The sequence below is a fragment of the Cherax quadricarinatus genome, chromosome 17 (genome assembly GCF_038502225.1).
Source record: "Cherax quadricarinatus isolate ZL_2023a chromosome 17, ASM3850222v1, whole genome shotgun sequence".
Lineage (NCBI taxonomy): Eukaryota > Metazoa > Arthropoda > Malacostraca > Decapoda > Parastacidae > Cherax > Cherax quadricarinatus.
In genome coordinates, this window is record NC_091308.1 from 4,074,716 (window position 1) to 4,101,037 (window position 26,322).

At 36.8% G+C, this 26,322-nt stretch overlaps 1 protein-coding gene across 4 annotated transcripts in view; it reads right to left on the bottom strand.

Moving 5' to 3' along the window:
- Window positions 1-26,322, bottom strand: part of LOC128686414 (calpain-5) — a 226,938-nt gene that overhangs the window by 88,438 nt on the left and 112,178 nt on the right. For all 4 annotated transcript variants that reach the window (XM_070085725.1, XM_070085726.1, XM_053773326.2 and 1 more), the window contains 3 exons: window positions 22,092-22,256; window positions 12,270-12,391; window positions 11,083-11,160 (listed from right to left, as the gene is read on the bottom strand). In XM_070085725.1, coding sequence (XP_069941826.1) covers window positions 11,083-11,160; window positions 12,270-12,391; window positions 22,092-22,256 — 365 coding nt within the window. The remainder of the gene's footprint in view (window positions 1-11,082; window positions 11,161-12,269; window positions 12,392-22,091; window positions 22,257-26,322) is intronic.

The window sequence follows — 26,322 nt, forward strand, 5'->3', positions numbered from 1 at the left end:
AGGGGGTGCTAGCATACACAGGAAAGGATGCTATTATATATAGTAGTGCCTAGCATACACAAGAGGGGATATCATACATGGATATATAGTGTACATGGGAGGAAATGCTCTCATACATGGGAACAGTGTATGTACATGGGAAGGTGCTATCGTATATGGGAGTGATATTGTGCATGAGAGGGGGTGCTACCATACATTGGAGAGGGGTGACAGTGTACATGGGAGTTCTTGTTCACATGCGAGTGAATGCTAGCATACACGGGAGGGGGTATTAAATGTACATTTGTGATTACCTTTTTATTGTTACAAGAGAACTATGTTGTAATATACTTCATTTATTCATTAAATTTATCTTGCATATATTTCCAGTGATTTTGCTCATACTGCCTCCTCCAAAAGCCCATTCCTGGCATTCACAATTCGTATGATAAAACAGTACTTCCTACTGTCCTTCCTGCACCACTTATACATAATTTTAATGTGTGATTTCTAGGTCTCCATATAGATGCTTTCAACAGATTTCTATCTGTTTTTTCACACCGATTTGTAAGCATCTTACAATAATGCATTTGATTTTTTCTTTTGTAATGAGGATATTTCCAGTGCCTTCAATCTTTCATTAACAAGTAATTCATATTGAATTTCTTAATTCTGGAATTCATTTTGTTGCACCTCTTTGCAGTTTTTCTATTTTGTTTATAGATTTTTTGGTGTCACCACAATTCATATTGTAATTTGAGTGTAACATATTTTGTGCTATCACCTTCCTTCGGTGCAACAAAGAGCTCGACAGCAACTAGTGCCTAGGGTGGGTGAATGGTCATCTGTGTGAACAGAGATGCCCAAAAAAAAAAAAAAACCAAGATGTATGGAAATAAAAAACACAGACATGTATCAGAAAAAGAAAACTTATGATTTTTAGTTTAAGCAACTATGGCACTGCATTGAATCTCATTCAGAAATGAAATTATTCTCAATTTCTTGAAATGTTCTGTACAGTAGCAAATGCAAATTTGTGTCTTCTAAATATGAGAAATTTTCTTATGAGTGTCCTGTAAAAAAGGAATCGCTCAATCGTGGGTTATTTACACGTGTTTAATCCAAAGTGAAATGTAGATATACGAAGTAAAACCATATTTATTCATTCCATTTGGGGTACAAATGTCCGTACTGCATTGTACACCTTTATGCACTGTGTACTGAAAAATCAGAAACAGTTAGGGGCACTGTAGTTGATGCAGGCATCTCTGTCCACTACAACCTTCTGTTTTACCAAGCTCACAATAGTTTGCTTTTCCCATTGTAAACATGCTGGATTCTTTCTACATCCAAAGCATGTCTACTACTGTACTGTGCTATCATGCAGCTACCAGTACAGCACAGAGGTTAATGTAGGTTTTAAACAGTATGTAACAGTAAAGGTAGTGAAGGTTAAGAATGGCCTCAATTTTTGGACTGAGGCCATGAATTGTCAGGGCCTCTTTGTGCAGCAGGTTTATACTGTATATCCAAAAGAGTGTTGTATGGCAAATATACAAGCACCAGTAGTTTGAAATGTACAGTATTACTTTACCCCAAAAAAATATTGGCAAAAATCAGCCCAATTTCTGGCTATTTCACTAGTGTGCATGAAACTCGCTATTCAACTATCACAATTTTACACAAAATTCAACAAATTCCAATTTAAAAACATAGTCAAAAATAAACAATGTAGGTATTTGTGTATAGGTATTCCAGCCACTAAGGCAGTCTTTCCTGTGTTTATAATCGTGTCCCCAGGCCTCTCCTATATAACACCTGTCCTCCATTTTGAATCCATCATCACAACACACCCCCCCCACTCTTCATAGATCTAAACTTGCTCCCAGTTCAGTACATCCACACTTACTACTGTGCAATCTACATCTACAGGACCTTAAACTCCAATATCAACCTTGACCTAAAACACTTTCTTGATAGTTGTGACAGAACCCACAGGCATAACACCAGACACAAACATCTCTACGACATTCCCCGTGTCCGACTAAACCTTTACAAAAATTCAATGTATGTCAAAGGCCCTAAAATCTGGAATACCCTACCTGAGAACTCTAGAACTGCAGACACATTCATCACCTTCAAAACTACCATTAGAAAACATCTTATCTCCCTGATACACCCTGTCAACTAACTACACGAATACCACGTGGTGGTTCACACTTACACTCACTCACTCATTTGACCATAAACAGAAATATTAATCTCAGTCTTAAAATAATGAATCCTGTGATACTCCAATACTGAAACTATGTCCTGTGCCAAAACAAAAGCATTCACATTGCTAAACTCACAAACTAGTATTTAGTCACTTAGCCATAATACCAACTTACCTCATAATTTGTAATATTTTACAATTAAGAATAAAACTAAGTATGCCCGAAATGTCTAGCCATGCTAAGCGTTCTAGTGGTACACTCTGTAATCACAATTTTACTACATGTAAACCAAACAATAACCAAATTTCTGTAAACTCAGCATTGTAATCCTTATAGAGAATAAACTTTGAATTTGAACTGATACTAAGTCAGTAAAACCATGAAAACTACCCTAGAAGATGCCTCAAAGTTGCTATTTTTAACCAAACACAAGATTAGGGGTTAACTGTTCCAATCATGCACTCCATGAGGGAGGATTTTTTTTTATACTCTACCTACCCACTGCACAAACCCATTCTCTCGTGTCTAGACCAAAATTTACCAATCACATCATAACTGAGGGCACTATGATTAAGACACAGATCTAAGTAACACTGGCATCAATAAAGTAGATCTACATGGGTGACAGTGTTGTCTTCTTGCAAAAAATTCTACCTAAAGGCTAGAATATTGCTGCACACTAACAGCACCTTTCAAGGCAGGTGAAATTGCTGACCTAGAAAATGTACAGAGAACCTTCACGGCGCACATAATGGAGATAAAACACCTCAGTTACTGGGAGCGCGTGAATTTCCTGAACCTGTACTCCCTGGAATGCAGACAGGAGAGATACACGATTATATACACCTGGAAAATCCTAGAGGGACTAGTACCGAACTTGCACACGAAAATCACTCACAGTGAAAGCAAAAGACTCAGCAGACGATGCAACATCCCCCCAATGAAAAGCAGGGGTGTCACTAGCACGTTAAGAGACAATACAATAAGTGTCAGGGGCCCAAGACTGTTCAACTTCCTCCCAGCATACATAAGGGGGATTACCAATAGACCCCTGGCTGTCTTCAAGCAGGCACTGGACAAACACCTAAAGTCGGTACCTGACCAGCCAGGCTGTGGCTCGTACCGTGGATTGCATGCAGCCAGCAGTAACAGCCTGGTTGATCAGGCTCTGATCCACCAGGAGGCCTGGCCACAGACCCGGCCATGGGGGCGTTGACCCCCGGAACTCTCTCCAGGTAAAACTCCAGGTAAAGGTTATATACTTAGTCCTTAGTCCTCAGTCTTCTCAAGGCTTTTTATTATCATCAACCAAGTGGGTATTAAACTATATTTCTTCTCTTATCATGGTGGTCTTTGGAGTAATTGCTTTCATACATTTTAGGAATGTCTTATCACATTCACTGGAGTATGTGCTTATTTTGCTGGAGCTTCAATAATGTATACGTACTGTATATCCTTTAAATTTTTGACTTTGCTCAATTACTCTCACATTCATTCTGTTTCCCTAATTGATCCCACTTGTTTTCACTAGAACAACGATATACGTAGTCAGAAAAAAATGCATTACTCAACACTCTTGGCCACCTTAACGTGTGATTTCCAAATAATTCTTACTTATCTTTCAATTAGCCCTCTTTCATTTTAACTCTTGTATTATTTATTATCTTTAGACTAATTTTGAAACAAAACATTTAAAATTCAACATAAAAATTGACAAAATATTTGCAAAAACTTGGATAAACACCGAGCTATTACTAATGAGTGCAACTGGAAAGACCCAGCATATGTGTACATATGGTACAGTATGTATGTTATTATTTTTTAATACAATTTGACATTAATAATTCTATCACATCATCTAACAATGGACATTTTCTTCGTAAATAACTTGGAGGAGTAAATACAGTACTACAACAAAAAATGAATAATTTCACATTTTCTAAATAAATTATGTCAAAGCATTTGTGGTACATATATGTTCCAACTATAGCATACAGAAACTAAGAGAACAAATAAGAGTTCAAGAAATATCTAATAGTAAAGAATATGCCAAAATGATGTGCTTTAAAGCTATTCTACAATAGCTAGTTTCAAGACTTTTGATGACTAATATGCAGCACAACAGCAGAGACCTTAAGCATAAACAGCCCTACTTTACCTTTCTATCCCGAAAAACCTGAGTAAAAGCATGAAAAAAGAAAGAAACAAATAGGAAGTTCTCCTAAAAATGTAGTCCACACCAAGAAATCCTCAATGGTATGTACTTTAACATGGCCAATCAAACCAATCAGAATAAAATACATGATGAATAAAATTCTCAATTGCGTTAAGCAACAGGCAATATGAATATGGCTGATATATGTGTGTGATTACCTATTTATGATTATCTACATGATTGCCTATTGTGATTCTTTCTTTCTTTCAACACACCAGCCGTATCCCACCGAGGCGGGGTGGCCCAAAAGGAAAAACGAAAGTTTCTCCTTTTACATTTAGTAATATATACAGAAGAGGTTACTAGCCCTTGCTCCCGGCATTTTAGTCGCCTCTTACAACACGCATGGCTTATGGAGGAAGAATTCTGTTCCACTTCCCCATGGAGGTAAAAGGAAATAAACAAGAATAAGAACTAGAAAGAAAATAGAAGAAAACCCAGAGGGGTGTGTATATATGTGCTTGTACATGTATGTGTAGTGTGACCTAAGTGTAAGTAGAAGTAGCAAGACATACCTGAAATCTTGCATGTTCATGAGACAGAAAAAAGGACACCAGCAATCCTATTGTGATTATCTATATAATTACCCATTTGTGATTATCTATATGATTGCCAATTATCTATGTGATTACACATTCATCATTACAGGAATAAAGTTACACTAGGAGTGTCCTGTCTAGACCATTTAGTTTGTCATAACTTGTAAGCATTTCCAATGGTTGTAACACATACTATCTCCTACTGTGTGTATATGTCTAGCTGTGTTTGCAGTGGTCAAGTTCCAGTTCTTGGGCCACAAGCATGGCATCTCCCCAACCTTAGAGGTTTTGTTAAACAATATTTACATTACAAAGTATGCTTCCTATACTTTCATCTCCATAGTAGTATGTTTTTTCTACTTAATAACTCACTTTGGCTCCTTCCAGTGTTCAGTTACTATTTGTGTTCCTTCATCCTGGTCCCACTCCATTAACAAAAAGTCTCGCTGTCTGCCTCACTGATACACTTAGGTATTGCATCTTTTATGTTATTACTATGTACTGTAACAGCCTATTTGTAGTTAAATGAATCAAGCCAGGCTTATAGTGTCCAATCCATGGAGCCAATATTATTTAAGAAATGCTTTCTGTGCCATATTTCCAGTACCTGGCTGGTAGGTTTAGAAAAAACAAATATTGGTCATTGTATTCAGCTCATAACCTAAAGGTCCTAATTTCAAATCATGGTCAGGGTAAGAAATATGGGAGAAGTCTTCTTACATACAATGCTGCAATTTATTTGACAGTATGTACCTTGGTATTCCTTACCAGGTGAGAGCCATATCTTAGTGAATGGTTAAATACTTAACAAGGACCTCAAAAAGTCAAAGGTTTCCTCTGCCTGATGCTAATACCATTACTGTATACAGTATTTAAGTTATACTTCTGTGTGACAGCCTTACAAAAAAAGAAAAAAAGACCTTTCTACTGTATTTTTCAGCATATAAGGCTCATTTCCCTCCCTTCCCCCATCCCCCACCAAAAACAAAAACTCAGAAAATCACTCTGTGCCTCAAATGTTCAAGGTCAGGAACAAATTAGACTTTGAATTACTGCGAAGTGGTGGTTTCAGCAGTGCAGTACTGGTAAAGTAAACCCCAAACACCCTCTCGTATATACCTACTTCCCAGATTACCTTTTTTTTTTTTTTATAAATTATAATTTACATTCTACCAGTATGCAAAAAGTAAACCAGCCTCAGCAATAGTAAATAATGGTATAGCAGTACAACAGACTGACATGTTTATTTTGGTGGTAGTAAAGCAGATTAAAACAGACAACAGGCTGCACAAGGTCCCACCTCTTTCCACTATGCTGTGCTCATAAGCAACCAGCCAGTTGAGAACTATAATTTTAAAGCAAAAGGACACAAGTGCAACTAATGTGACATTTTATTGTGGCAACGTTTCGCTCTCCAGGAGCTTTGTCAAGCTGATACAAACAGTATATGGACACAGCGGGTATATAAAGGCTCAGAGTGAGGTGCAATACTAGTGGTAGTAGTAGTAGTAGTAGTGACAAAAGTTGTAGTAGTAGTAGTAGTAGTAGTAATACAATATGGTAGAGCAATTAATTCATACATGAGTAAAAGGATATAAAAGCTATTACTTGGGTAACAAGTAATCAAAGACTGCAAGAAAAGAGCTCTTCAAATCATTAATTCTCCACGCACCAACACCACTCCCAACAAAGTTATAATTCTTCCCAACAGCCAGGTTGCACTGAACGTTTCTAAAGTACTTTCACAAGCTAACACCAGAGTCGCCATTGCTTCTAGCACTTCCATAAAGGATCTAACCAGGACAAAATCAAAGCACCACGAACCAGTCAATGCAGGGGTTTACACTATACCCTGTGGAGGCTGTGACAAGATTTATGTAGGTGAAACAGCAAGAAACCTTGACACCCGCCTCAATGAACACATTTACGCATGTAGGAACGATAACTTGAACAACGCCTGTGTACAACACCGAAATTCCACCAATCATCTCATGAAATTCAGGGATGCCCAATTAGTGATCAAAGAAACTAATTTCCACAGACGCAAGTGCCTCAAATCAGCACTGATCACTGTTTCGAATACAGTTAAACAAAACAACGGCAGCTTCACCATCTCTGAAGTCTTAGCAAGAATCCTCCTGAAAACAGCAAATCCTGCCATCACATAGTCTCTCCTGATATACTACACAAAGCACATTACAGAGAGTGAACACTGAAACAGACCTTCTCTATCCAGTCTATATTTGTCCAACCTATTTTTATGTTACCCAAGTAATAGCTTTTATATCCTTTTACTCATGTACGAATTAATTGCTCTACCATACTGTATTACTACTACTACTACAACTTTTGTCACTACTACTACCACTAGTATTGCACCTCACTCTGAGCCTTTATATACCTGCTGTGTCCATATACTGTTTGTATCGGCTTGACTAAGCTCCTGGAGAGCAAAATGTTGCCACAGTAAAATGTCACATTAGTTGCACCTGTGTCCTTTTACTTTACGTATTGTCGGTAATTCTACCAATATTATTACACTATAATTTTGAAGAAAGTACTACATTTTTTTTAATTCTTTCCAGAATATCCCTGCTGAAAATGGGGTGTGCCTTATATGCTTTAAAATATAGTATAATTATATGGCATTCTGGTGATAATTTTTTGCTCATGATCAATCCTAGAATTCTATCAGCTGAACAGAATTTTAAGACACTAAATACAGTAACACTTGGATTTAACAAACTAATAAAGAAGAGTGGGTGGCCAGTCTTGGTGATGGTGGTGAACAGTGATGAGATTGTTTTGCTGTCATCATAAAAATAATGAGCCAGTCTGTAGCCAACAGACTTTGTCCACTGCTGCAGAATCAACTGACCCAGCAAATTTTGTCCTGTATTTCTGAAGTATGTTAATCGATATTCAATAAATCAACAGATTAAAGTACATACTGTACTTCCTGAACTTATTTTCACTTACACCCATAAATAAAAATAGTCATAATAATAAAGCTACTTCAAAACAAATTTCCTAGCCCTCCCATCCAACCAGATAGCCATTCCTATGTCTGTAGTATAGAAATCTGGGCAGTGCCCCTGCTAGGAAGCAAGTTGTTTCCTTTCCTTCTAAGTACTTCAGTGGCTCAATCTTATCCCTAGTTGTGGGGGGGTTCAAGTCAACTTTACTTAATTCCATCTCTTCTGTAAGCACACTTGATATTAGTATAAAACATATTTTATTCTCTGATCTATCGATTCTGGATCCTTTGTATTTCATTTTCATATGTACTTTTTAATCTTTATTTATTCCATATTATAATCATATTTGTTAAAACAAGAAATAATTACACAACTTTTATTGAGTGTAACACTGACCTGCTGGAGTTGGAGCATGTAAACAAAGCCTGTTGCATCAGCTCTAGGTAATAATACTGATATAATCATGAAAGCGCTTGGAATTTTACAAATTTTTCACTGTGTTTATTTTGCATATTGTGATATCACCTGTTTACTGTGATCTTATTGCATTATTGATACTTTTTCAATTATATTTTTCTATTGTTGTCTCTTAGACACTGGGTCACCACATTTCCTATACTCTATACGTGCCAACAACATAACAGACAAGATGAAAACTGCTATCTGTCAGGCGCCCATTTTAAAAGCATCCATAATGATATGTGCATGCGTGTGCATGTGTGTGTGTGTGTGTACTCACCTAACTGTGGTTGCAGGGGTCAAGACTCAGCTCCTGGTCCTGCCTCTTCACTGAATGCTACTAGGTCCTCTCTCTCCCTGCTCCATGAGCTTTATCATACCTCATCTTAAAGCTATGTATGGTTCTTGCCTCTACTACCTCACTTGCTAGATTATTCCACTTCCTGACTACTCTATGACTGAAGAAATACACTGGACCCTCGGCTAACGATATTAATCCGTTCCAGAGAGCTCATCGTTAGACGAAATTATCGTTAGCCGAATTAATTTTCCCCCTAAGAAATAATGGAAATCCAATTAATCCGTTCCAGACAGCCAAAAGTATTAAAAAAAATTATTTTTTTTTCATGAAATATACATTTCCCTATAAAGAAAACAATGAGACATGCACAATAACTATATAAATAAATGTTAAAATGACACTTACCTTTATTGAAGAGTATTGATGAGTGATGAGACACTGTTTTACTTGAACACTGGGATTTTCAGAGTGATACATGAGTAAAGGCTTCACTTTGCAATCCCCACTAGCATTACAACAAAACAAGAAAGTTTGCCTGTCTTTCACAGGCTTGTGTCCTGGGAGTGCCTTTTCCTCCTGAGTAATGTAGGTCCTGTTTGGCAGAACAGGCCTGTTTCGTCTCAAGTGAACATTCGTTGGGGTTGGAATTTTTCAGCTTTGCCATGCCTTATCACACTATGTATGCCACTATGATTCTTAAATCTCTCAAACCAACCTTTGCTGGCCTTAAATTAACCAATATGAGCACTAGTTCCAGGCATTTTTTCCTGTTCACCTGGGTGTTAGTCAACTGGTGTGGGTCACATCCTGGGGTACAAGATTAAGGACCCCAATGGAAATAAGTTAGACAGTCCTCGATGACACACTGACTTTCTTGGGTTATCCAGGGTTATGTGTAAATATGTAAAGTAAAAATTCTGAGGGGTCAAACATTGGTAATTTTAAGCAGTAAAATATAATATTTAGATCACTATCTCAACTGTTTCTAAAACACAATAAAAATTAGGATTCACAAAATGCAATGCACCATATTTACACATTAGAACATCAGAATCACATGACATGAAATAATAAAAAATAAAAGAGGACCATAAAAATAAAAAATATCATTCCTTAAATTCTTGCATGCTGAAAAAAGTATCTTTAGCTAGAACAAACAGTGTAGAGGGAAATTAATCACTTCAGCATCAAAAATATAATTGAAATCATTAATTCAGTCATGAGCTGAAATTCAGACACTATATATTACTATCATACATATTATGTATAATAATCACTTTAAATAAAAAGTTAACAGTACACTTGGAAATTAATACTGTATACTGAAGATGTCATGAGGATTTAATATTTTGTTATAAGTTACTGTATGAAGTATTACTATATTTGCAACAACATATATAAACAATGGCATGAAAACAAATATTAATACAGTAGAACCCCGAGTTTCAAACTTTCTTCGTTCCAGAAGGCTATTATAGTGCCATTACTGAACTAATTTTTTCCCATAAGGAATAATGTAAATTAGCAGTTCAAAACTTGGGGTTCCACTGTATGTCAATTCCTCTATTTACATACATTTCTATGGTGTATACAGTTTTTATTACTTTTAATATCCTTAAAGTGAGCAGAACTTGTAAATCTGCATTTACAATACTCTACTTACCATGTAATTTTCAATTACGTATACATTAAGGTTTCTGATTAACTTTGCTCAATTACTATCAAGCTGTTGGTCTGTACATGCAGATGCATGAAAATGCAAAAGCTGCACTGTAACAGTTTACCTGACAGCCACAAATGATAGTTAAAAATATAACAACATTCAATCACAAATGTTAATCTTCTTACTGGTTAATTATGTGTAATCCACTTAAAATCATTTTATCATATTGCTCAGTTGCAGCATCCACACATTCTACCAATTATGTGATAACCATCTTCCATATTTATATAGATGTTATGCAATGAAGGAAACCCACAAGCTGGTGTATAACAGTGAATATTTCTATAAGACAAAATATTAAGCAAATGCAAAAATCAAACAAAGGCTAATTTTTTCGACAAACCAGCCATATCCCACGGAGGCAGGGTGACTTAAAAAGAAAAACAAAAGTTTCTTTTTTTAAATTTAGTAATGTATACAGGAGAACGGGTTACTAGCCTCTTGCTCCCAGCATTTTAGTCGCCTCTTACAACACGCATAGCTTATGGAGGAAGAATTCTGTTCCACTTCCCCATGGAGAAAAGGCTAAATTATTAAGGAAAAAAAATAACCATTGGTCAACAATGCGAGGTAGTTCAATGAGAATTGATATTACTCTGATATTGCTTCTTTTTCTATATGCTATTTAATTAAGATCATAAATGTTGGATGAAATTATAAAACCCAACTTACCCATCACTGAATGCTCCATTCCACTCCCGTTCTCCCCAAGGGTTCTTTAATCGTATCATCCGCATCTTTTGAGCTCCTCTGCAAAAAAAAAAAAAAAAAAAAAAAAAAAAAAACAAGAATTGAGCTCATTGAAACCATTTAAAAATCCACTGTCCAGTATACATTAACAAGAAATACAAAACATTATTTACTTCAAATTTGGTTCTTCTATTTGAAATAACTTCTGCAGAAAATTTTTATTACAATTTCAGGTGGTCCATTTATTGCATTCTCATACTGTAAATTAGTTCTCAATAACACCTTTAGAAGATCTTAAATTTTAGTCTGAATTTAAGAAGGAATTTTTTTTAAACTTTGGAATTATCCCAAGAAGGGTTGGAGGGAAGAGGTAATGGTCTTCAGTGCTAGAGGCTTCAGCATCCAGCAGGCTTGTATAAGTGTTACATGGAGTGAGTGGAGATAAGTAGTTTTTAGAGTTTGATGTGCTGTTAGTGTGTGAGCAGGGTAACATTTATGACTGGATTTAGGGAAAGCAATTAGTCAGACTCGAGTCCTATGGGTAGGAAGTACAGTGCCTGCACCTTGAAGGATGGATGGGAATGTTGCAGTTCAGAGGAACATCTGAACTGTGATATCTGAGCACTTCTGGCAAGACTGTTGTTGAATGAGCAATGTTGAAAGTGTTTCCTTTTCATGGGTGATCTACCTTGGAGGGAGATGACCAGTGTGTTAAAAAATCATTACTGTATACTGTGGTCTCACATTGTAATGGAAGTGCAATAAAGGTACTGTCACTCTCAGAATACTCAGTAGATCTAAATTTAATCCAGAGGTAGGCAATGCTCTCGCCTCACACACTGAGTGGCCATAGTTTAATCCTTGGCCAGGTGGAAATATTGGGCATGTTTCCTTACACCTGTTGTCCCTGTTCACCTAGCAGTAAATAGGCACCTGGGTGTTAGTCAACTGGTATGGCTCACATCCTGGGGGATAAGACTGACGGACCCACAATGGAAATAAGACTGACAGTCCTCGATGACACACTGACTTTCTTGGGTTATCCTGGGTGGCTAACCCTCTGGGTTAAAAATTCAAACAAATCTTATCTTAAGATAACTTGCAATTATACTGGACAAAGATAAGTGTGACAGTTATTTACTTCATATTTTTCCAGCACTAAAACTTACTTGAATAAGGAGAAGAGTCCTGTATCACCAATGTTGATCTTCCTGCATGCTGTGATGCCATATGCATGACCCTTAACCAGACCAACATTAGTTCTCATCTCTACTTCCTCATGATTATGAGCCTAGAGAAAGAAAGAAAACACTATACTATAATATCATTCAATTTATGATTTTTGGTTTTATTTCTTCACAGTGTATTTTATAAAAATTCAAGTATAATAGACAAACACAAAGTGTTTTAACATATAATGTTTTAACAAATACCCTAGGACACTTAAACCCATATGACCTGAATATTTTGCAAATAGTATATATTTATTCTTTTTTTTTTGTGGTAACCTAAGCATTTTGGAAGATGGCCAGTGTGATAAAATATATATTGTATATGTATATAAATTATTTTTCAAATACAATAAAGCCTCTTACAGCTGAAATTTTGGTAACTATCACTGTCACTCATTCAATCACTGTCTTGCCAAAATTGTGCTTACATTGCAGTTCGGATGACCCTCTGAACTGCAACATCCCCACCCCTCTTTTAGAGTGCAGGCACTGTACTTCCCACCTCCAGGACTCAACTCAGGCTGAATCCCTTCATAAATGTTACCTTGTTCACACTCCAACATGTGAATTTCTCTGGTATACATTTCATTAGACCCTTCAACTAAAAATTTGCAAGTTCAGATCCAATTACATCAGATCAGTTCACTTTATGCATTCTGCTAGGCATGCATGCACAGCTCTTGAGAGAGAGTACTCTACCTCACAAGTGGGTGGATGAGTAAACACTGCCTCATTTAACTAAGGAAACAGCCTTAGACATACCCTCTTGTTTCCAACAGAAAATATCCACATACATATCTAAGTATAAATCAGTTTTTAAATTTGAGGTTAAATCGTAGCAGTTACAGGTACAACATCAATTTTGCCAGACCAACAGAGATCACGTAATCATAATTTAAGACTACACCTCTAACCAACTATTTTTTTTTTCTTTTAACACACTGGCCAATTCCCACCAAGGCAGGGTGGCCCGAAAAAGAAAAACTTTCACCATCATTCACTCCATCACTGTCTTGCCAGAGGGGCGCTTTACACTACAGTTTATAAAACTGCAACATTAACACCCCTCCTTCAGAGTGCAGGCACTGTACTTCCCATCTCCAGGACTCAAGTCTGGCCTGCCGGTTTCCCTGAATCCCTTCATAAATGTTACTTTGCTCACACTCCAACAGCATGTCAAGTATTAAAAACCATTTGTCTCCATTCACTCCTATCAAACATGCTTACGCATGCCCGCTGGAAGTCCAAGCCCCTCGCACATAAAACCTCCTTTACCCCCTCCCTCCAACCTTTCCTAGGCCGACCCATACCCCGCCTTCCTTCCACTACAGACTGATACACTCTTGAAATCATTCTGTTTCGCTCCATTCTCTCTACATGTCCAAACCACCTCAACAACCCTTCCTCAGCCCTCTGGACAACAGTTTTGGCAATCCCACACCTCCTCCTAACTTCCAAACTACGAATTCTCTGCATTATATTCACACCACACATTGCCCTCAGACATGACATCTCCACTGCCTCCAGCCTTCTCCTCGCTGCAACATTCATCACCCATGCTTCACACCCATACAAGAGAGTTGGTAAAACTATACTCTCATACATTTCCCTCTTTGCCTCCAAGGACAAAGTTCTTTGTCTCCACATTTATTAAACAAAAATACCAACCACTCCAACACTATATCCCCCCCTGCTTTTAACATTTCTGTCATGATCCCGTCAGTTTCAGCTGCTTTACCCCCTTTCATTCTACATAATGCCTCATGCACCTCCCCCACACTCACATCCTGCTCTTCTTCACTCCTAAAAGATGTGATACCTCCTTGGCCAGTGCATGAAATTACCACCTCCCTTTCTTCATCGACATTTTAGAGTTCCTCAAAATATTCCCGCCATCTACCCTTTACCTCCAGCTCCCCATCTACTAACTCCCCTACTTTATCATGGCAAAATAATGTCTTATCTATCCACTACAACTGCAATTACCAGCCATCTACTTAACCCTATTGGTCCATTATATCAAAGGTTTATTATAAATTAATAAATTACTACTACAAAGTAGAATTTTTGCAGGCAAAAATCACTTGGAATTTAATCTTGCCATCCCTGATGAACTAATAATCCATTTTAGTGAAAGGGGACCAAGCACATTTATTTTACCCATGGCATAATATAAATGCACATATTATTACTGTACATATAATCTCATCATTGAGAGAAAGTGAAGAATCCCTCCTCCATAAGGAATGCATGTCATAAGACACTGGGATGAAGTGCATAGTAATCCCTTCTCCTTTATAAATTACTAAATTTAAAAAGGAAAACTTTTTTCTTTTTAGGTCACCCTGCTTCAGTGGGGTACAGCCGGTTTGTTGAAAAAAAAAAATAATCTCATCTTCATGGGAAAGTGGAGAAGAATCCTTCCTCCATAACCCATGAGTGTCGTAAGAGGCAACTAAAATACCAGGAGCAAGGGCTTAGTAACCCCTTCTCCTTGAGTCACCTTGCCTCAGTGGGAGACAGCTAGTGTTAAAAAAATGCATAATCTCAAATATTATGCCAGTGAATAATGAGTCACACTGAGTAACCATAAGATAGATAGTAACACTAACCAGAGCCAAAATATTGTTTAAATTTAGTACTGGGATGTGTAATACTGGATGAAAAGAAAAATTAGCATTCTTCCTGAATGTGACTTCTGTTTATTTTTTTTTTTTTTTTTGACAAGTCGGCCGTCTCCCACCGAGGCAGGGTGACCCATAAAGAAAGAAAATCCCCAAAAAGAAAACACTGTCATCATCATTCAACACTTTCACCTCACTCACACATCATCACTGTTTTTGCAGAGGTGCTCAGAACACAACAGTTTAGAAGCATATACGTATAAAGATACACAACATATCCCTCCAAACTGCTAATATCCCAAACCCCTCCTTTAGAGCGCAGGCACTGTGCTTCCCATTTCCAGGACTCAAGTCCGGCTATATAAAAATAACCAGTTTCCCTGAATCCCTTCACTAAATATTACCCTGCTCACACTCCAACAGATCGTCAGGTCCCAAATACCATTCGTCTCCATTCACCCCCATCGAACACGCTCATGCACGCCTGCTGGAAGTCCAAGCCCCTCGCCCACAAAACCTCCTTTACCCCTTCCTTCCAACCTTTTCAAGGACGACCCCTTCCCCTACAGATTTAAATGCTCTCCATGTCATTCTACTTTGATCCATTCTCTCTAAATGACCAAACCACCTCAACAAACCCTCTTCAGCCCTCTGACTAATACTTTTATTAACTCCACACCGTCTCCTAATTTCCACACTCCGAATTTTCTGCATAATATTTACACCACACATTGCCCTTAGACAGGACATCTCCACTGCCTCCAACTGCCTCCTTGCTGCTGCATTCACAACCCAAGCTTCACACCCATATAAGAGTGTTGGGACTACTATACTTTCATACATTCCCTTCTTTGCCTCCATAGATAATGTTTTTTGTCTCCACATATACTTCAACTCACCACTCACCTTTTTTCCCTCATCAATTCTATGATTAACCTCATCCTTCATAAATCCATCTGCCAACATGTCAACTCCCAAGTACATGTATCTGAAAACATTCACTTCTTCCATACTCCTCCTCCCCAATTTGATATCCAATTTTTCTTTATCTAAATCATTTGATACCCTCATCACCTTACTCTTTTCTATGTTCACTTTCAACTTTCTAGCTTTACACATACTTCTGTATATAATAAAAACCATTTTTTGTGTTATAAGATTACCAAATTTATGGAGCAACTTACATTTTTAAGGATATTTAATCTTTATTTTTTTTTGTATGGATAATCAAAAGATTTACACTATATAAATATCAACAATATACTATTTTCAAGATCCCTTTTTTCTTCGTACAATTCATTAATCCTTTTACACAACGGTAGATTAGGTTAGGTAAGGTTTATCAGGGAACAGGACAAGTGTCCTGTCTTAGTCAGATGATGACCCACTGTTGGAGCTTTTGGTCATCTGACCAAGGCCTTCTGCTGGCTTATCAATCCACTCCTTTAAAAATTATAGTCATACAGTAGTTATAACCCATCTGAGTTTTCTTCTATTTTCTTAATAGTTCTTCCTATTTATTTCCTTTCATCTCCATGGCAAAGTGGAAAAGAATCTTTCTTTTGTAAGCCACGTGTGTCATACAAGGCAACTAATGCTGGAGCAAGGGCTAGTAATCCCTTCTCCTGTATAAATTACTAAATGTAAAAAGAAGAAAAACTATGGCTGTCATCTTTTTTGGGTCACTCAGCCTTTGTGGGAGATGGCCAATATGTTGAAAAAAAAAAAAACACAATATATTTCCCAGTTACTATCATAAGAATGTATTATATGAATTGTGTTTCATGTTTAAATGCATTGTTGTTATGAAGTAACAGAGTTTTATAAAATATGAATTACAAAATTCAAAGGACCAGAATAAAATTTTGAACAAAGTTTATCAAATAATGTTTCACAGAACTGTATATGGTAGGAATATGTTGAGATAATCGATCAATAACTTATAAAATGTGGAATGCTGAAAGATACCAAAATTTTTTACCTTCTTGAGGTATAAAATGCCACTTATACTGGAAAAATCCTTTAGGAAAAATAAACCGATGAAATTCAGGTTTCTCTTTGTTGCAATTTTTCTGACCTGACACTGTACAATGAATGATTTCAGAAGAACTAATATCAGGGAAGTTACTTCATTCCATGTAATGAAATCATAAGAAAATCTGGGTCAAACACAAGTTAAATCCATTCTTAGCAGTTGGAAAAATGACAGTGATCTAATTATATGCAGACAAAGAGCCTGACTCTTTTCCATATTAAAAATTAATTCAATATCTTTAAAGAAAGTAAACAGGCCTGATTATTAAAATGCCTACAGTAAACAGCAAAACAGAGAGGGACTCGAACCCTGGTCTATGCATGTATGTAGTTGTAGAGATACAAGTGCAACTAACATGACATTGTATTGTGGCAATGTTTCGCTCTCCTGGAGCTTTGTCAAGCCGGGTCAGGCCTGCTGCCTACATGACCCAAGGTTCAAGTCCCTGGCCATTCTTCTGTTTATTCATTTTACTCATTATGACTTATTTTGGGTTTATAGCTACACAAACTTAAATATAAAAAACAATAATTTTAAAGTACTTTTCTGTTATATGTATATCCTTTAATGCATTACTTTCATTAGAATTTTTCTTTCTTTCAAAGGATCACATAAAACTCAGTTTTTCATGAGTATATCAGCCACCTCCAAGTAATTAAAATACTTTAGAACGAGCATTTGGAACCTCTACTGGTAATGCAGAATTCTTCTTGCTGCACTCTCAAAGAAGTGATGTTTGTTTGAACTAGAACCAAAACTATGAGGAAGCTGTTACATATTTGCCAGAACTAGGACTACCACCATGTGAGGAAGCTGTTACTTGCCAGAACTAGGACTACCACCACATAAGGAAGCTGCTATTTGCCAGAACTAGGATTACCACCAGAAGCTGTTATTTGCCAAAAAAACAGAACAACTGCCATGTAAGAATGCTATTATTTGACAGAACTAGAAGCAAAACCATTTGAAAAGATTGAACATTTGCTATTAAGCTTGAATAAGTAGACACTAATAAAGTAGAAAGGCAGAAACAACTTAGAAGGAAATATTAATATTAATAGGTTGTGAAAGACTAACAGATCACAGAGCAGTGTGAACATGACCAAAGAAAAATACTTTTGCCATGATGACTGAAGTCAATTGGGTTAAAATCTATATTTAAAATGACCAAGGTAAAGTCTAAAAACTTAATGAAAAATCAGCATAAAAATAAAATGTACTGTATACTTTGCAAAGTGCCTTAAAGACAAACACAGTATTAGTGAATTAGAATGGTATTCTATATACAGGTACCACATATTTTATTAAATAATTACAGTACAGTACTAATAGACTTCCTGTGCCATTATTCCACACAATACACAATATTGCATCATCGAAGAGTTACATGCTGCTTACCCGATCGAAGGTTTCTCCGGTCTAGGAAAGCAAAAAGCCATAGATGCATTATTAGTAAACACCAACAATAGCCGGACACCTGGCAGATAATAATAATAATGATTAAATGATCTTATCAGAAATGATTCACGAAATCGTAATAACGTGACTGCAAACAAATCTCGGAAGAGGTGGGGCTGGAACCCATGGCGGTCTTAAAACTCACAGGCCGGTGCATTAACCACTCAGCCAGTTGGCTTTGAAAGGACTTGAACTAGGTTACTGCAATATATAGGAAACATAGGGCTGCAAACTTGATACCTCCAAAAAAAGTAAAAAAAAAAAACTTTAATTTCTTATTTTGTCAAAATTAATAGTTTTTGTTACCTTACATTGTAGCTGTCACTGCATGTTGATCTAGAAATGTGGTTCCACTAGGCCTAGTTGGATGTAGACCACAAATATACCTACATATGGAAGTATATGCAGCTTAAAGATAATGCAAAAATAACTTCTCTTACCTTAGATTCTATTTGCTCTTGCATGTTGATCTAGACATCAGTGAAGAGGGTTGCTGAGGCCCTACTGGGCTGAGGTGGATGGCTGTGTGTCTTTTGTTGATGGGGATGCAAAGTTACAATTTACTGGAATGCTCAGGAATTTCATCATACATCTCTGCTGTATTTTACGCTGCAGTACTTTATACAGCTGACAATCAAGTATCATCACTTGGTCCATAACCCGCTTCACAGCAGTGCTACTAGATATGTCAGAGTCCTTTTCTGTGAAGCAGTCTGCAATTTAACCAATATCACACAGCATCTCATGTATATCTTGGAATGTTAACTGTTTAGCTGAAGATTCTTCTCCCTCATCTCTGTCTGTTATCTGCGTCTCTTCTTCCTGGGACCCGAGTTCCTAAAAAATTTCTTTCGCAGTTTGCTCTGTATTACTGTCTTCTAAGAGTTCATTTATGCTTTGTCTGTATATTTTTAAAACCCTTTCCTGGCACTCTTCTTGCCAAATCCATAATTACCTTAATGTGACTCTCTGCTGAGGAAAAACTGTAAAACTATTAACCATATTAGGCAATAATTTTCTTCATCCTATATTTATTGTTAACTGGGGCACTTCATCCCATGCAATTTTTACACTGATTATTGTATTTGCAGTGTTAAATTTATGCCAAAACTCTGTCACCCCTCTATCTAAGTCACCACATTGCTGCAAATTTTTGCACCACCCTGCATGTGTAATGGCACTTAAATGTCTTAATTACCCCTTGATCCGGTAGCTGTATCAACAGACTGCAAGATTTGAGAACTACTATGAAAATTATCAAGAGTGAGAGGAAGCTTGAGTGAAAGGTTCTTATTTGCCAGGTACGTTTTGACTGAAGGAATCAAATAGTGCTTGAACCACTCAATAAACAGGGCTTCAATCATCCATGATGTCTTGTTAGACTGCACAAAAAGTTTAAGCAATCCTTCAATGTCTTCAAGCCAGGTGCACATTTCTCTTACTTGCTGATATTTTCTAGAAGGCATTTTATTTTAATGTAATCCTGTCTTGTCAGTATTAAATTCTTGCTAAGGTTCATAGCCCTCAAGAGTAATTTCCACCAGCTGAGCAGGAAGCACTGTCAATAGATGCACCTTCCCCATTAAATTTTGTATTATGCAGATGACTGTGCACTTTGCAACTGTTCAACCATTCAGAACTAAATAAACACTCTGGTGCAGGTTTACCGTTATGTTCATACACTGTTTTATAGCATGAATGAGCTTTTTTTTTCCCTGATCCATAGTGCATTAACCCGTAAACGGTCCAAACATATATATACGTTTTTTCAACATGTAAAAGTATGTAAAATAAGTAAATATTTTTTTTCTTTTTTTACATTTCAAAACGTGTAAGAAAACTTTGATCTACTTTTGTTTTATTGTTATATTTGAAAATATGTAAAAAAAACGTAGAACTACTTTTGAAGCACTACACATGTGAACATAGATCTGCTTGGACCGTTTACGGGTTAAGTGGAGCACCTTACCATGCTTTCTCCTCAATCCATACATTAAGGAACTTTATAGTTTTTGTAACCTGTACTGACCTCTTTTGACATTTTTCAGCAAGCCACAATGAGAGACATTTATGGCACACTCTCTCATCTTTGCTTCATCATCTTGAATGAACTGTTGATTCTCTAGCACGAAATGCATGCGCCATCTCCAAAGCATGTTTCATTTTTCAAAACAAAACATAGTTTCAGCTTAATTTTTTTCTTGGCACCTTTACCATCACTAGCATTTCCTTTTGGCGCCACAGTTAATGCACAGAGATGAGACAGGGTGATGAAAAGATTGAAAATGAAGAGATGAATACATGAAATGGTATGGTGTGGTATACTACATCCAAAAGGCAATTGACTAAGTGGAAAGTTGTGTACCATCAAGGAGCCAAGCAGTCAAGTTAAGTTTTCCCCAAAACAGTAGAGTAGCTCTAGTCACAGAGGAGACATTTTCCACTGCATGTACAAGCCTGATTTCAAGCAAAATGCTAATTTCCTCAAACTTTATGGTGTTACCAAAAATAATTTCTGCACTTTCTCAACTGTATTTTAACAGTGATATACGGTAATGTATTAAAAATGCAAAATTAATACACAAAATGAAAAATTCTACTGTTTATCTGCCACTATATTTCTTCAATGAGCTTTTCTTCTGTAGCGGTAGCCTTATGCAAAATCTTACATTTCAAATGCCTTCAATGTACTACAGCATATAATGACTTTTGAAAAAGCACTTCAAATATTTACTAAAGAATTCCAAAAGATGGCTTATGTAGTATTACAAAATATAAAGCTGCTAGTTACATGCCCTGCAAAACAAGGCTGAGAAACTGATGAGGTTTTTTTTAAGTGAGTTTGCAGAGCTTGCATGTGGCAAAGCAGAAGTAATGAAATGGGAGAAAACAAGAAACAATGGAAAAAATGAAGAGATGGAAAACAGGGTATTTAGTGACAGGGAAACATCAAGGTGAAGAAAATGTGTCCAACTACCAAGTAGTGTGAACACTGCCAAGGAAATGAATCAAAGGAAGGAAAAAAGAAAGTCCACTTTACTTTTACCATCTAGTATTTTAACTGACAGCAGCAGTCATCCAGTCTACTGTTGAACATTTAAAATTTCATAAAAATACATATTTTTTTTTTAACACACTGGCCATCTCCCACCAAGGTAGGGTGACCCGAAAAAGAAGAAACACAAAATAAACGTACAATAATTATTAGAGATATTTATAATTACAGCCTCTCCTCACTTAACGACATACTCGTTTACCGATGCCTTGAACTTACAACAGGCTCTTTGACCAGTATTCATACCTAAATAATGTATAATAGAGTTGATTTCCTCTATTTTGTTTATTTCAATATACAGTACACTACTGTATAAACATTTAAAAATATACCAGAAATGTTATAAATGGTGCAAAGGTGACATTAAAACAATATCAAAGATGACTGACACACACTCACTACCATTGTATAGTATGCTCCTTGCTTAGCGACGAATTCGTTTAACGACACGGTCTTAGAAACAGAACTTCATCGTTAAGTGAGGAGGGGCTGTAATTCATTCCTGGAGACTTCAAGACTCTTAAAAATAAACATGAGAAATGTAATGAAAAGATACAGGTATTCATGAAAAACTATTGAGAACTCACAGCAATAGCACAGCACATTAATGCGTGTTCATTCATCTCCTTGCTCATCATCTTGAAAAGTTGCTTACGTTTCTCAAAGTCATCAGTGTAGCCGCCCACTGTCAAGTCTAAATGCGCTGAGACTCCTGAAGTCAAGTCTACCAGAGCATCACTAAGATTACCACCCTGAGGAAAATATAATAAATGATTATTCTATAAATGAGAGGCAAAAACTTGTGATAAAATAATAGGTGAAATATTACAAGATAGGAAAAACAAGGCATTAAACACAGTACAATGGAACCCGGTTTTCGTCTTTAATCCATTCCAAAAGGTCGGCCAAAAACCAATTTATACGAAAACTGAAGTAATATTTCTCATAAGAAATAATGTAAATCCAATTAATCCGTTCCAGACACCCAAAGATACTAATAAAAAATACATTTTATAGAGAATAACTCCCCTCAAGGAAGGTTCCTTGATGTTGGTGAGGGGCTCTTGATTTAGGGAATTGGATCTGTGATCCAGTTCCCCGAATTAAGCCTGAATGCCTTCCACATCCCCCCCCCCCCCCCGCAGGCGCTGTATAATCCTCCGGGTTTAGCGCTTCCCCCTTGATTATAATAATAATAATAATATAGAGAATAACTATAGTTTTATATACAGAAAACAATGAGAAATAAATATAAAGCACTAATGAAATGAATAAATGGACATTTAAATCACTTTTACCTTTATTGAAGACTCTTGTTGGCATATGGAAGATGGCGAGGAGGAGAGAAGGAGGAGAGGTTATCTCTACCACCATCACTACCACCCTCTACCACCATCAATACCACCCTCTACCACCATCACTACCACCCTCTACCACCATCACTACCAACCTCTACCACCATTACTACCACCCTCTACCAACATCACCACCACCCTCTACCACCATCACTACCACCCTCTACCACCATCACTACGAACCTCTACCACCATTGCTCCACCATCACTACCACCCTCTACCACCATCACTACGAACCTCTACCACCATTGCTCCACCATCACTACCACCCTCTACCACCATCACCACCACCCTCTACCACCATCACTACCACCCTCTACGAGTAACAAAGGCAGACTTAGTCACGAATGTATGAGAGGCCGCATCCCACAGGCAGGCAGACGCGTCTGGTACGGATGATTTCTGAGCATATATATGAAAACAGGGAAAATTTCGCCATAAAAAGTGGTTGAAAACTGAATTGTATGATAGCTGGACCAGACGAAAACTGGGGTTCCACTGTATAAAGATCTAGTAAAGTCTTCTTTCTTCTTTCAACAGACTGGCCGTATCCCACCGAGGCAGGTTGGCCCAAAAAGAAAAACGAAAGTTTCTCTTTTTAAATTTAGTAATTTATACAGAAGGGGTTACTAGCCCCTTGCTCCCGGTATTTTAGTCGCCTCTTACAACACACACACAACTTACAGAGGAAGAATTCTGTTCCACTTTCCCATGGAGATAAGAGGAAATAAACAAGAACAAGAACTAGCAAGAAAATAAAAGAAAATCCAGAGGAGTGTGTATACATATGCTTGTACATGTATGTGTAGTGTGACCTAAGTGTAAGTAGAAGTAGCAAGACGTACCTGAAACCTTGCATGTGTATGAGACAGAAAATTGGACACCAGCAATCCTACCATCACGTAAAATAATTACAGGCTTCCGTTTTACACTCACTTGGCAGGACAGTAGTACCTCCCTGTGCGGTTTTGTCTACCAACCTACTACTTAGAATCTAGTAAAGTATAAGGCTAAATTACACTTTTAACAGAATACATGTAGTATTACTGTAATAGCCATCAATTATGGAAGAGACTACAAGTCACTGCTGTAAATAAATATAAAGTAGAGTAAACATATTGTATACTCTATATGCATGTCCAAGAAAAAATGATAAGTCACATATCTGGAAAATTTCTAGATATGTGACTTATCATTTAAAAGGATTTGTGGAACACATTTATCATTAAACAAGGTCTATACGTATATTCATATAATAGAATGAGGGATGATATTCTACAGATTGTCCTGTTAATAAGATATTAACTGTAAGAAAGAATTAACAGGTACTCAAGACATTAACACATTTGTGAATACTTTCCTAAATAAAATTTAAAAACCTTTACAATACACTGTTCTCTAAAACTAAACAAATCACAACAAAATGGGTTCTCAATCCATGGCTATCGGAACTTAACTAAAACATACAGTACAGATCAACTGACAAGAAATGGGATTGTGAAATGAAGTAATACCAGCAAGGATTACTCTGAAAACAGACAGATATTTCTGAACAATTTACCAATGCAATAAGATTAAAAACCTCTACAAATAGATTTAATGCAACAAAAGTACAGGAGGGCCCTACTTTACAGTGTTTGCTAATACATACAGCAGTTTTCAATTATACCCATTCTTCATTCATTCAGACTCCCTACAATAAATATATGAATAGGAATATAAGAATGGAGGAACAATGCAGAAGGCCTACTGTCCCATACAAGGCAGATCCTTATCAGGCCTGGCTCTAATGCTCATTTATTATAAAATAGCATTATCAGGCTTTTATATGCATTTGAAAATGAAAAAAGGCCATGTTTCACTTTACAGGGGTAGCCAGGAACCTAACCTGCTGTATAAGCAAGGCCCTCCTGTATACATAAAAAGACCTGAAACACTCAAATCTTGAGATCAAATAAATCATGAAAATTTGTTTTTTTACCTCAACAAGGTAGAATGACCCAAAGAAGAAAACACATTTGCTAAGAACTAAGATAACTGCTGTTTTGCCAATAGTGTGCTGACATCACAAATCAGACTACCCTTTGGCCACAACACCCCACCTCCTTTAGAGTGCTGGCACTGCTTTACCCACCTCCAGGACTCAAGTCCAGCTAACAAATTATTCTGAAAAATTAAATGAACCTCCCATTCTCAGCTACTGAAATGGTAGATAAGCTGATACTTTCTTTTAAACCCTAACACCGAACCTAACAAAAAAGAAAATAATGGCACCCAAGCTTATTTGGAAATTATATTTTACCAACTATTCCTTCAATAGTAATCTCAATAACAAAAATACTAAAAAATAAAGCAAGCAACCCAAGTGATATATCACCAACTGCATACAATACCAGAAAGGGCTTGAATATCTAACAAGCAGGTGACTGTGTTAAATAGGAATGGAGGCAAGTGGTTTTTATGACAATGTGATGTATGAGTGTGAAGGATTCAGGGAAACCAGTTTGTTGGACTTGAAATCTGGAGGTGGGAGATACAGTGTCTACACTCTGAAGGAGGGGTGAGACAATCTGGAGGGGCATCTGAGCCTCAATGTTGGTGGGCATCTGAGCCTCAATGTTTGCAAGCCTCTGGCAAGACAGCGATAAAAATGCTTCTTTTTTTGGGGTCACCCTAACTTGGTGGGAGACGGCCGGTGTTAAAAAAATTCTCAACAAATTCCTTAAATCAAACATTTTCCACATATATTGCTATGTATGATAATCTATGTAACTGTGTTTGTGTATACCTGAATAAACTTACTTACTTCCAAGACACACTTAAAACAAGCTAAGGTCATATCAGTCCACAAAACTGGAGATCCCATAGAAATAAATAATTACATGCTAAATTCCTAATAATATAAAACATTATAGAAAATTAAACAAACAATTTTTGTTTTTTATAAACACATCAGCAGTTTCCAACTGAGCCAGGATAGATTAGATTTTGCCACCGAAGTGGCTAGTTTATTGTGCACCCCATATTCATCCTGTGGACGATAGCGCGAGAGCATATAGATACACAAAAGGCCTAGGAACTAGGCCCCAAAGGGTTAACAGGAATACATATGGATTTATATCTACATATCTATAGTTCACTTATCTGTTACAAGCAAATTTAGGAAATTTGCTTAGTATATCTGGTATCTTATTTTCATTAATAAGATATCTTGACATGTCACATAGGTTATTATACTGTCTGTCTCTGTATTCCTCAATAAGTGGACAATTAAGCACATAGTGTTCAAGAGAGTGACCATATGCCTGATCACATAATTTACATTTAGTTTGATCATCATCTGTGTGTCTCCCAAACTGCCAGAAGTACTTGTAACCAAGCCTAAGCATGGCCACTACAACATCAGTCAGTCTGTTCACATTGCAAGTTGCTCCATAAACATACTTATCTATGTTCATGTTA